At 66.2% G+C, this 11,243-nt stretch overlaps 1 protein-coding gene across 1 annotated transcript; it reads left to right on the plus strand.

Moving 5' to 3' along the window:
• The first annotated feature begins 680 nt into the window (after nucleotides 1–680).
• On the plus strand, nucleotides 681–10,154 carry STAC3 (SH3 and cysteine rich domain 3). The gene is made up of 12 exons (XM_050925413.1): nucleotides 681–857; nucleotides 1,745–1,811; nucleotides 2,268–2,523; nucleotides 3,155–3,252; nucleotides 3,851–3,926; nucleotides 4,026–4,123; nucleotides 4,970–5,036; nucleotides 5,272–5,321; nucleotides 6,240–6,331; nucleotides 7,507–7,558; nucleotides 8,311–8,448; nucleotides 9,532–10,154. The coding sequence occupies exons 2-12, from the start codon at nucleotides 1,746–1,748 to the stop codon at nucleotides 9,628–9,630; spliced, it is 1,092 nt and encodes a 363-aa protein (XP_050781370.1). The 5' UTR covers nucleotides 681–857; nucleotide 1,745; the 3' UTR covers nucleotides 9,631–10,154.
• Nucleotides 10,155–11,243: the final 1,089 nt, after the last annotated feature.

Genomic DNA, 11,243 nt, shown 5'->3' on the forward strand with positions numbered 1-11,243 from the left:
ACAGCCCCCCATGCGGTTTGTTTCTGCAGGAGGGGACAGAGTGGGAGCCCTCCGGGGACGAGGCCTCTGATGGCAGCTCCAGGAGGAGACGCTGGTGAGGGGCAGGAAAAGGGGCCTTGAAAGCGGGTGCAGACGGCCCCCTGAGAACTGCCCCTGCCAGGGCCTCCCCAGCTGGCATCAGTCCCGCATGCACTGCATTATGGGTACTGTCTGCAGCCCAGGGCCATGGGGAACAGAGCACAAGTTAGAGCAGCCCCAAGGCTGCTCTAAATTTGGGCAGAGCCCCCCCAGCTAGGACACAGACATGATCTTGCCCTGTCCCAGCCCGGAGACCAAGCCTCACGCCCTGCGTGGGGGGCTCACCCCCCAGTCTGCCGGACCCCGATGCCTGCAGGAAGGGAAAGCCCACCACTATCTTGCTCCTCGGCCACTAGGTCTCCCTGTTCCCAGGAGAATCCTAAGAGCGCGGCCCCATGGCTTGGTGCATCCCGGGGGCAGAACAAGCTTTCCCGTCCCCGCGGGGACGTGGGACCCGAACACCTGCAGCCCAAGTGCCCGTCCCACGTGTGCCCGCGTCCCACGTGTGCCCGCGTCCATTGGCAACCAGCCAGCGGCTCCCACCGGCCAGGCCTGCTCGTGAGCAGGCTCCAATTTCTCAGCGTCAGCTTCCCACATGGGGCTCAGCTGTTCACTCCCCTCTCGCCCTGTCACTCCGTCCCCGGCCAGCCGCCGAGCGCCCCTCTGCAGCCAGGCCCGGGGGTCGGCGCTGGCCAGACCGAGGCCGGGGCCCGTCTGCGGGGCGCTGAGCTGCTGCGGGGGAGGATTTACCCAGTGGCGAGGGAGCTCGAAGCTCAGAGGTGAGTGTCTCCCCCCTCCCCCCGGCTCTGGCTCACTGTGCACCCATTTCAGACACCCCCTTCTCTTCCGGACTGAGGGGGGGGGACAGACTGAGGGGGGGGGCGGCCAGCAGCTTGTGCCCCCAAAGCGCCCCCGGCCCCCACTATCGAGTGTTACTTGCTGCGGTGCTGTAACACCCGCCCGGGACAGACACACGTCCCTGCTGTAACACACCCGCGACACACACACACGCACACGCCTCTCTGTGACAGACACACGTCCCTGCTGTAACACACCCCTGAAACACACACACACACCTGGGACAGACATGCATCCCTGCTGTAACACACCCCTGTGACACACACACACACACACACACACACACACACACACACACACCTGGGACAGACACGCGTCCCTGCTGTAACACACCCCTGTGACACACACACACACACACACACACACCCGCGACAGACACACATGCACCATGCAGACACACCCCTGTGACACAGACACACACACACCATGCAGACACACCCTTGCAAGCTGGGGGAGCCAGGGCTTGTATGATGCTGGGAACTTAAAATAGCACCTGGGCCGGAAATGTGGGGAGCTGCGGGCCTGGCACCTCCGGGCACAGCAGAAGGGGCGAGTGGTAGGTCCTGTGCCAGGGGGCCTGGGGCCGTCTCCTCTCCTTGCTGTGATGCTGACTGGGGCAGGTCGTTCATCTGGCACCGTGGGCCCCCTCTGCCCATGGATCCCCTGCTGGGCCCCAGCGGGCGCTTGCTGTGGGGCACAGACGGGCACCAAGCTGGCTCATCCCAGGGTGCTGTCAATTGGCTGCAGGTTAGCGGGTGTTGCCAGGGGAGCCCCCGGGGCCCCATGACACCTCTGCTCCCCCTTGCAGCATGACGGAGAAGGAGGCGCTGGCACCACCAGCCTCACCCGCGCCAGTGGGGAAGCCTGCAAGCAGGGTAAGTGCTGCCAGAGGATGGGGCTGGGGAGGGGCTGAGGAGAGGTTCCCCCCACCACTGCTCCCTGCCCCTCTTAGAGGAGCTCCTTCCCAGGGCCCATCCTGCCTCCAGCCCCCCTGCCCGCCAGGCGGCTGGTCGGAGGGAGGGGAGGTCCCCGTGTCCCAGCAGCTGGGACCCCCCAGTCCTGGGGATGTCATGAGCTGGGGGTGTTGGTGGGGACGTGCCATGTTGCCAGCGTGCCCCCCACCTCTCTGTGCCCAGGTCTCCCTGGCCGGCACGCTCAGCCTGCCATGGGGGCCCTGCACACAGGCTGGGGGCCAGGACTCCCAGCTTCTATCCTGGCTCTGCCACTGACTCCCAGGGGGACCCTGGGGTGAGCCACCGTTTGCCTCCAGTGCCTCAGTTTCCCCCAGGGAGGGCATCAGTGTCTCTGAGGTGCCCAGTGTCTCCCCCCAGCTCCTGGCACTGAAGCAGCTGTTTCTGCGGAGGCCCAAGGAGGAGCCACCGGCAGAGCCGCAGCCCAACGGGGAGCTGGTCAGTCCCACGGGGGGGCCCCTCTATTACTTCTACGAGGAGGAGGAGGAGGAGGAGGAAGAGGAGCCCGAGCCGCCCCCCGAGCCCCAGAAGCCCGTCAACGACAAGCCCCACAAGTTCAAGGATCAGTACTTCAAAAAGCCCAAGTTCTGTGACGTCTGCGCCCGCATGATTGTCCGTGAGTGGGGGCGGGGGGCAGGGGTCTGGTTTGCACGGGGGGAGGGGGCATGGCTGGGGAGGGTGGGGGGCAGAGGGGTCTGGGGGGAGAGGACATGGCTGGAGATGGGGGTGGGAGGTTCTGGGGCAAAGGGGGGAGGGGGGCATGGCTGCGCCAGGGGCACTGAGGGGGGAGGGGGCACTAGGTGCAGGAGGGGGGCATGGTTGGGGGGCCCAGGCGAGGAGGAGGGAGGGGTATTTAGGCCAGAGAGGTAGGGAGCATGGGTGAGGAGTGGGCAGGGGGCACCACATGCTGGGGGGGCCAGCGACCCACACAGAGGCAGCACGCTGGGACCTGCCCCCCCATGGCACTTTGGCCAGTCCCCGGGGACAGTAACGGGGCCCCTGCTGCCCGGTTCAGTGGGGCATGTGGGGGCTGAAGGGGCCTGACGGATGCCCCCTCCCCAAGGAGACATCTATTCCCAAGGGCTCTGTGAAGCCAGTCCTGGGGTGGGGTCCCCGTCTAGCCCCCTGCCCCCACTCCCTGGGCTGTGACCCCTGGGGGGCTGGGCTCTCAAGCCGAGCTGGTTCCGTGGCTGGGACGTTTGACTGACTTGTCTTTACCTCCCACTCCCTTCCCCCCCCCCCCCCAGTCAACAACAAATTTGGCCTGAGATGCAAGAACTGCAAAACCAGCATCCACCAGCACTGCCAGTCCTATGTGGAGATGCAGCGCTGCTTCGGCAAGATGGTGAGTCTGGCACGGCCCCTCCCCTGCCCACGGCCAGTGGGGAAACCAAGGCACAGGGAGGGGAAGTGACTCGCTGAGGTCCCACAGGTTTAGAGGGTAGAGCTGGGGTAGAACCCAGGAGTCCTGGCTCCCCTCACCCACTGACCCCTCCCCTCCAACAGCCAGGGATAGAACCCAGGAGTCCTGGCTCCTGTCCCCCCCACACTAACATCTGGATCCCACTCCTCTTCAGAACTGGGGATTGAACCCAGGAGTCCTGGCTCCCAGCATCCACTCCCCTCCCCTACTGACCCCTCCCCTCCAACAGCCAGGGATAGAACCCAGGAGTCCTGGCTCCCGTCCCCCCCACACTAACATCTGGACCCCACTCCTCTCCAGAACTGGGGATTGAACCCAGGAGTCCTGGCTCCCAGCATCCACTCCCCTCCCCTACTGACCCCTCTCCTCCAACAGCCAGGGATCGAACCCAGGAGTCCTGGCTCCCGGCCCCCTGCTCTAACCACTAGCCCTCCCCCCAGTTGTCCTGGCTGTGCAGGCATCTGTCCTGCAGCTGTAACCCCCTGCCCCCCCCCGCCCCCGTTCTCTCTCTCACTCTCAGCCCCCCGGATTCCGCCGGGCGTACAGCTCCCCGCTCTACAGCAACCAGCAATACGCCTGCGTCAAGGAGCTGCTCTGTAAGTACCAGCCCCTCCCCTGCCCCTGAGTGGAACAGCCGCTCTGCCCCCCACCCGCCCCCCAGAACTCACCGCCCCCTTGTGGTGTCTCTGACCCAGCGGCAGCCAATCGCAGCGACCCCGTGTTCGAGACCCTCCGGACGGGCGTCATCATGGCCAACAAGGAGCGGAAGAAAGGACAAGATGATAAGAAGAACGTGAGCTGGAGGGAGGCTCCCCGGGGGGCTGTGCTGGCAGGGGAAGGTGTTCCCAGGGTGGGCACTGATGCGTGGAGGCAGTGCCCTAAAGCCAAGGCCTGTGGGGGGCCTGTGGCGCAGGGAGCAGGGGTGGAACGTCTGGCTGGGGGCGCTCCGGCAAGGGACCAGAATCTCTCTGCTGCGCCTGGCGACAGGGTCTCGGGGACCCGCCTGCGGGCAGGGAGGTGAGGATCTGCGCCCCAAATGTTACGGCAGCCACTGGCGTCGCTGCAGCTACACACTGCGCGGGGTTCCCAGGCTCCCACCCAGCCCCAGCGCCCCCTTCCCTGCTACCCACAATCCCCTGGGGCCATGCCCAGCCCCAGCACCCCGTTCCCTGCCCCCCACAATCCACCAGCCCAAGCACCCCGTTCCCACAATCCCCTGGGGCCCTGCCCAGCCTCAGCACCCCGTTCCCTGCTACCCACAATCCCCTGGGGCCATGCCCAGCCCCAGCACCCCATTCCCTGCTACCCACAATCCCCTGGGCCCCGAACCGAGCACCCCATTCCCTGTTACCCACAATCCACCAGGGCCCTGCCCAGCCCCAGCGCCCCGTTCCCCCAATTCCCTGGGGCCCTGCCCAGCCCCAGCACCTCATTCCTTGCCCCCCACAATCCCCTGGGGCCCGATCCCAGCCCCCCATTCCCTGTTACCCACAATCCACCAGGGCCCTGCCCAGCCCCAGCGCCCCATTCCCCCAATTCCCTGGGGCCCGACCCCAGCACCCCGTTCTGCTACCCACATTCCCGTGGGGCCCGGCCTTTGCCCCCCCGACCCCAACCTGCCTCCCCATCTCTTTTCCAGCCCTTGGCCGCCATGATGGACGAGGAGCCGGAGCCTGGGAAGCACGAAGTGGGCAAACTCGAGGCAGGTGCGAGCCTGGGGAGCCCGGCTGCGGGGGGCCGGCCCAGCTCTGTGCCCCATGGTCCCAGGCAGGGCGTCCGGCCCAGGTGTTTTCCTGCCAGCTGCCCTGAGGTCTCAGCAGCGGGCTGGAGTTTGGGAGTGTTGCCCACAGCCCGGGCCCTGGGTGCTGGGGAGGGGGGCATCTGTTAACTTGGCATATGAAACTGCACCCCCCTTTCTCCTCTTCCTCCTTGTGCTTCCAGGCAACCCAGAAGGGGACAAGAAGGCAGAGAAAAGCACCTCCGATGACAAGGTACCCCCCTGCACCCCACGGCCCCGCACCCCTCCCCCTGGGGTTACAGCCCCGATGACAAGGTACCCCCCTGCACCCCACGGCCCCGCACCCCCTACCCCTGGGGTTACAGCCCCGATGACAAGGTACCCCCCTGCACCCCACGGCCCCCCACCCCCTACCCCTGGGGTTACAGCCCCGATGACAAGGTACCCCCCTGCACCCCACGGCCCCCCACCCCCTACCCCTGGGGTTACAGCCCCGATGACAAGGTACCCCCCTGCACCCACTGCCCTGCACCCCCTCCCCCTGGGGTTACAGCCCCGATGACAAGGTACCCCCCTGCACCCCCTCCCCCTGGGGTTACAGCCCCGATGACAAGGTACCTCCCTGCACCCACTGCCCTGCACCCCCTCCCCCTGGGGTTACAGCCCCAATGACAAGGTACCCCACAGCCCCGCACCCCCTATCTCTGGGGTTACAGCCCCGATGACAAGGTACCCCCCTGCACCCCACAGCCCCGCACCCCCTACCCCTGGGGTTACAGCCCCGATGACAAGGTACCCCACAGCCCCGCACCCCCTATCTCTGGGGTTACAGCCCCGATGACAAGGTACCCCTCTGTATCCCCCTGCATCCCACTGCCTTGCACCCCATACCCCTGGGGTTACAGCCCTGATGACAAGGTACCCCCCCCTTGCACCTTACTGCCCCCACTCCTGGGGTCACAGCCCCCAGACATGGTACCCCCTTTCTGTACCCCCCTGCACCCTACTGCCTTGCACCCTCTCCCCTTGGAGTCACAGCCCCCCAACAAGGTACTCCCTTTCTGTACTCCCCTTGCACCCCACTGCCCTGCACCCTCTCCCCTTGGAGATGGTGCCCATGGTCCCTGCCCCTCCTGCCGCTGCTCTGAACCCGTTCTCCCTGCCCCCCCAGAACAAGAAGCCGCAGCCCGGCTTCCTGCAGACTCATTACTTCGTGGCACTTTATCGCTTCAAAGCCCTGGAGAAGGACGACCTGGATTTCCAGTAAGTTCGAGGGGCCGGGGGGCTGTGCGTGATGAGCGTCCTGGGCATGGAATGTGGCACAAGCCGCCAAGGGATGAAATTGTCCTTCGAGGCGTGTTGGTGTTTCTGTGAGCATTGGTTGCGGATTCTGTCTCCGGTCCCCACAGGCTCTGCCGGATGGCGTCTGCGTTATGCAGCTTGGCTGCCCCCCGGGCACAGAACTTAGGAGCTCGGCTTCCAAACGCCACTGGGTTCAGACAGACGAAGAAATGCCAGGGGTGGGGGTCGTTCTGGCCCGTCAGCTCCTGAGCTGTTTGCACATGCTCAGGTCCCGTCCTCATGCCTGCCTGGCCCACGGCTAGAAACGGCTTCCCTTTTCCAGACGAGATCTCCCCTAGTCACAGGACTCCAGGAGCTGGAGCTTTCCAAAGCTGCCATGGCCGCATGGCTTGCAGCCGGGAGAACTGCAGCTGAGATCAGGGCCACCGTGTGCTGCAGAGAGACCCTGCACTGAATGAGATCAGAGCCCCCAGTGCCGGGCCCTGCACAGACAGACCCTGCCCCCACTGAGATCAGAGCCCCCCGGTGCCGGGCGCTGCAGACAGACCCTGCCCCCACTGAGATCAGAGCCCCCCGGTGCCGGGCGCTGCAGACAGACCCTGCCCCCACTGAGATCAGAGCCCCCCGGTGCCGGGCGCTGCACAGACAGACCCTGCCCCCACTGAGATCAGAGCCCCCGGTGCCGGGCGCTGCACAGACAGACCCTGCCCCCACTGAGATCAGAGCCCCCTGGTGCCGGGCGCTGCACAAACAGACCCTGCCCCCACTGAGATCAGAGCCCCCCGGTGCCGGGCGCTGCAGACAGACTCTGCCCCAAGCTCTCACTCCAGACACCCAGGAAGGGGGATTCCCCCAGATTCATAGGCAGGGGGTTCGCTCGAGGTCACACAGGAAGTCGGGCCAAGCGGGGGATTGATTCTCCATCTCCGGGGCCCCAGCCTAGCGCAGGCCCCATGGGGCCACAGAGGAGCAAATGCAGCGGGGGCCACGGGGAGGCTGCCCGGCTCCGCTGGCTGCGCCAGGGACGTGGTGTTCTCATGGTGGCCGAGATCCCAGGGCCCCGCGGTGCCAGGGCTGGACAGACAGAAAGACAGGCCCTGCCCTGCAGCACTTAGCCCGGGTCCTTTCTCTTGCAGCCCGGGGGAGAAGATCACGGTGGTGGATGACTCCAACGAGGAGTGGTGGCGGGTAAGGAAGGGTTCCCGCCCCCGTCGGCTGGGGCTGGGTCCGGGGATCTCGGCAGCAGCGGGGCGCATGGTGGGGGCAGCGCCTGGAGAGTTAGAGCTTAAAGCCAGTGATCATCTTCAGCCCTCACGAGGGTGAGAGGCTTCCTAAAGCTTCTCCCCAATCCCAACCTGCACCCCCTGCTAGCCCAGCCCTGGGCTCCCCACCCCAAGCCCTGCCGGTGCCCCTCACTCCTGACCCGCAGCCCCCTGCAGCCCAGCCCTGGGCTCCCCACCCCAAGCCCTGCCGGTGCCCCTCACTCCCGACCCGCAGCCCCTGCTAGCCCAGCCCTGGGCTCCCCACCCCAAGCCCTGCCGGTGCCCCTCACTCCCGACCCGCAGCCCCTGCTAGCCCAGCCCTGGGCTCCCCACCCCAAGCCCTGCCGGCGCCCCTCACTCCCGACCCGCAGCCCCCTGCTAGCCCAGCCCTGGGCTCCCCACCCCAAGCCCTGCCGGTGCCCCTCTCTCCCGACCCGCAGCCCCTGCTAGCCCAGCCCTGGGCTCCCCACCCCAAGCCCTGCCGGTGCCCCTCTCTCCCGACCCGCAGCCCCCTGCTAGCCCAGCCCTGGGCTCCCCTATGCAAACGGCTTTGTCAATGTCCACACCCCTCAGTCCCAACTCCCAGCTTCACTGTTTCAGCCCAGTGTGTTGGGGACGGGGGCAGGGGGGGTCCTTGCAGGCCAGGCTGCTCCCAGTGACCCCCCCAACTCCTTGCAGGGGAAGATTGGCGAGAAAATCGGCTACTTCCCCCCAAACTTCATCATCCGGGTGCGGGCGGGCGAGCGTGTGCACAAGGTCACCAGGTCCTTTGTGGGCAACAAGGAGATTGGGCAGATCACGCTGAAGAAGGATCAGGTGAGCACAGAGCCAGCTCCCCGTGGGGGCGTCACCCCCCTCCCTGGTCATTCTGCCCTCGGTCACCCCTGGTCACTCTACCCCGACACCCCTCCCCCGGCATCACTCTGCCCCTGGTCACCCTACGCCCGACACATACCTCTGGTCACCCTACGCCCGACACACACCCCTGGTCACTTTACCCCCAGTCACCCCACCCCCAACACCCCACCCCTGACACCCTGCCCCCAACACACACCCCCGGTCACTCCACCCCCGACACACACTCCTGGTCACTCTACCCCGGACACCCCGCCCCCGACACACACCCCCAGTCGCTCTACTCCCGACACCCCGCCCCCGACACACACCCCCGTCACCCCACGCCTGATACCCTGCCCCCAACACACACTCCCAGTCATCCTGCCCCCAACATACACCCCTGGTCACTCTGCCCCTGACACCCCACCCCTGACACACTGCCCTCAACACATACCCCTGGTCACCCCACCCCCGACACACACCCCTGGTCACTCTACCCCTGACACCCTGCCCCCGACACACACCCCCAGTCATCCTTCCCCCGACATACACCCCTGGTCACTCTGCCCCTGACACACACACCCGGTCACCCCGCCCCTGACACACACCCCTGGTCACCCCGCCCCTGACACCCTGCCCCCGACAAACACCCCCAGTCATCCTGCCCCTGACATACACCCCTGGTCACTCTACCCCCGGTCACCCTGGCCCCTCCCCCCCCGGTCCTGTTGCTGCAAAGCCAAGAAATGCGCCATCCACATCTGGCACCAGCAGCTCAGGGCATGGGAGCCTGGCCCTGCACCCCCACACTGCATGAGGCCCGATCCTGCATGCCTGATCCATCCTCCCCCCTCAATTCCGCAGTGGTCCCCACTGCCTCTCTGCCCCCATTTCTTCCCCGTCTGCACGGGTGTCCAGCCCTATGTCTCTGCCCCCACGCTCCCTCCGTTTCTCCCGCTCAGCACTGCATCTCAGCCCCCAGCCCCACCCCTTCTCTGCGTCTGGTTCCCTGCGGCGTCTAACCTGCCCCCGCTCCGGGGCACCCTCCTTCCTTCCCCCCAGATCGTGGTGCAGAAGGGGGAGGAAGTGAACGGCTACGTCAAGGTGTACACCGGCCGCAAGGTGGGGCTCTTCCCCGTCGACTTCCTGGAGGAGATTTGAGCCCTGGCCGGCGCCGGCAGCGGTCTTTAGCCAAGGGGTGAGCGGGCTGGGCCTGGAGCCGCGACTCGGGCCCGAACACAGCCACCGGGGGCATTTCCTTAGAGACAGCTCCTGGGGGCAGCTGCTGACGGAGCTCCCCTCCCGGGATAAATTCCCCGCGTCGCTGCAGGGAGCAGATCCTCAGCAGGGACGTTGGAGCTGGGATGCCACCTTGGGCAGGACCTGTCTGTGAACTTGGCCCGGGACAGTGAGGGGCCGGCCGGGACTGGTCGCAGGCTGGGGCACGCAGCGGATCCCTTGTTTGCTCTCTCTGGAGGATGGAAGTGGGGTGGCGGCGCCGAGGGGGGCAGACAGGAGCCCTCCTGGACATGTTCCTTTGCTGTGATGCCCCGTTGCTGCCTTCGGACACCTCCCGTCCTGCCAGGCTCACCAACGGGGGGGAGGGTTTTCACTCAGGGCTGGGGTACCTTCCCCGGGGTGTGTGCGGGGGGGGGTTACCCCGGCTATTGCTGGGTGTTTGCAATCTTGCTACGTCTTGTCAATATACCCGTTTCCCCTCCCGGTTTGTTCTCCCTGGTGCCCCGCGGCATGGGGGTGTCGGGGCTGCTGCGTGGGGGCGATGAGGGGAAGTGGCCTGGTGGCTCGGAGGTCTGCATGGGGCACTGCCTGGGGGCAGGGGTTGGTTTGAGCCATCGGGGGTTTGGAATGACAGGTGTGTGGGGGAAGGAGGGTTTGCTGGCTCATGGCCCCCCCCCCCCCCCCCGTGCCCTGGCAAGGTCTGGTGAGCGATGCTGCTGTGCAGCCAGCAGGGGCCACTCCTGGCATAGCGATTGGCATTTCTCCGTGGCGCTCTCCTTCCGGGCGCTCGGCTGGGCTCCCCCATTCGAACAGTGTGATGAACGCCACGGTTTTGTGTCGATAAAACTCCTGCAGCCTGGCTGCTGGACGTCCTGTTCTGGCCCAGGGAGCCTCCACTGGGCATAGGGCCGGGGAGGCGGCTGGCTCGGATCTAACCTCTCCCCGTCCCTGGCTGCTCAGGGTGACCTGAGTTTGCTGGGTTTCCGCTGGGGCCGGTGTGTGGGGTGAGCCAGCCTGGGGAGACCCAGGGCCCTCGATCTGTGGCGAAACGTCTCCTCTCGTTTTAACCCTTGTCACCAAATTCCCAAGCAAGCGTCTCTTGCTGCCAGCGATCGGGGGCCCCAGCAGGGTGGCTGGTGCCCATATCCCCGCCCAGGTGCGTCCAGCAGAGGAGGCTGCCGTGGGTTTATGCACAACGTTTTAGCACCGTTCCCACTGCCCGGGGAGATCTCCTGCCGTCTCTCGAGCCTGCTTTCCCGGCCTGCGGTCCCAGCATCGGCCGCCTGCAGGCCGGGCAGCTTCCATGACGGCAGCGGGAAGCGGCTGCCCAGTGCAGCTCGCAGCCAAGCCCCAGCTGGGCCTCGTCTCCACTAGGGAATCGTGCGCATGTGTTGGCGATGCACGTTAGCCAGTGAGCAGGACTGTGGGCTTTTGCACGGGTGCTGGGCGGTCTTAACCTGCCGGGAGATCCAGGTGCTGAAGCTGGGATTGTAACTCCTGGGTAGCTGAGAGAGGCAGGTTGGGGCAGTGGTTAG

This window comes from Gopherus flavomarginatus, chromosome 16, assembly GCF_025201925.1.
Source record: "Gopherus flavomarginatus isolate rGopFla2 chromosome 16, rGopFla2.mat.asm, whole genome shotgun sequence".
NCBI classification, from domain to species: Eukaryota; Metazoa; Chordata; order Testudines; family Testudinidae; genus Gopherus; species Gopherus flavomarginatus.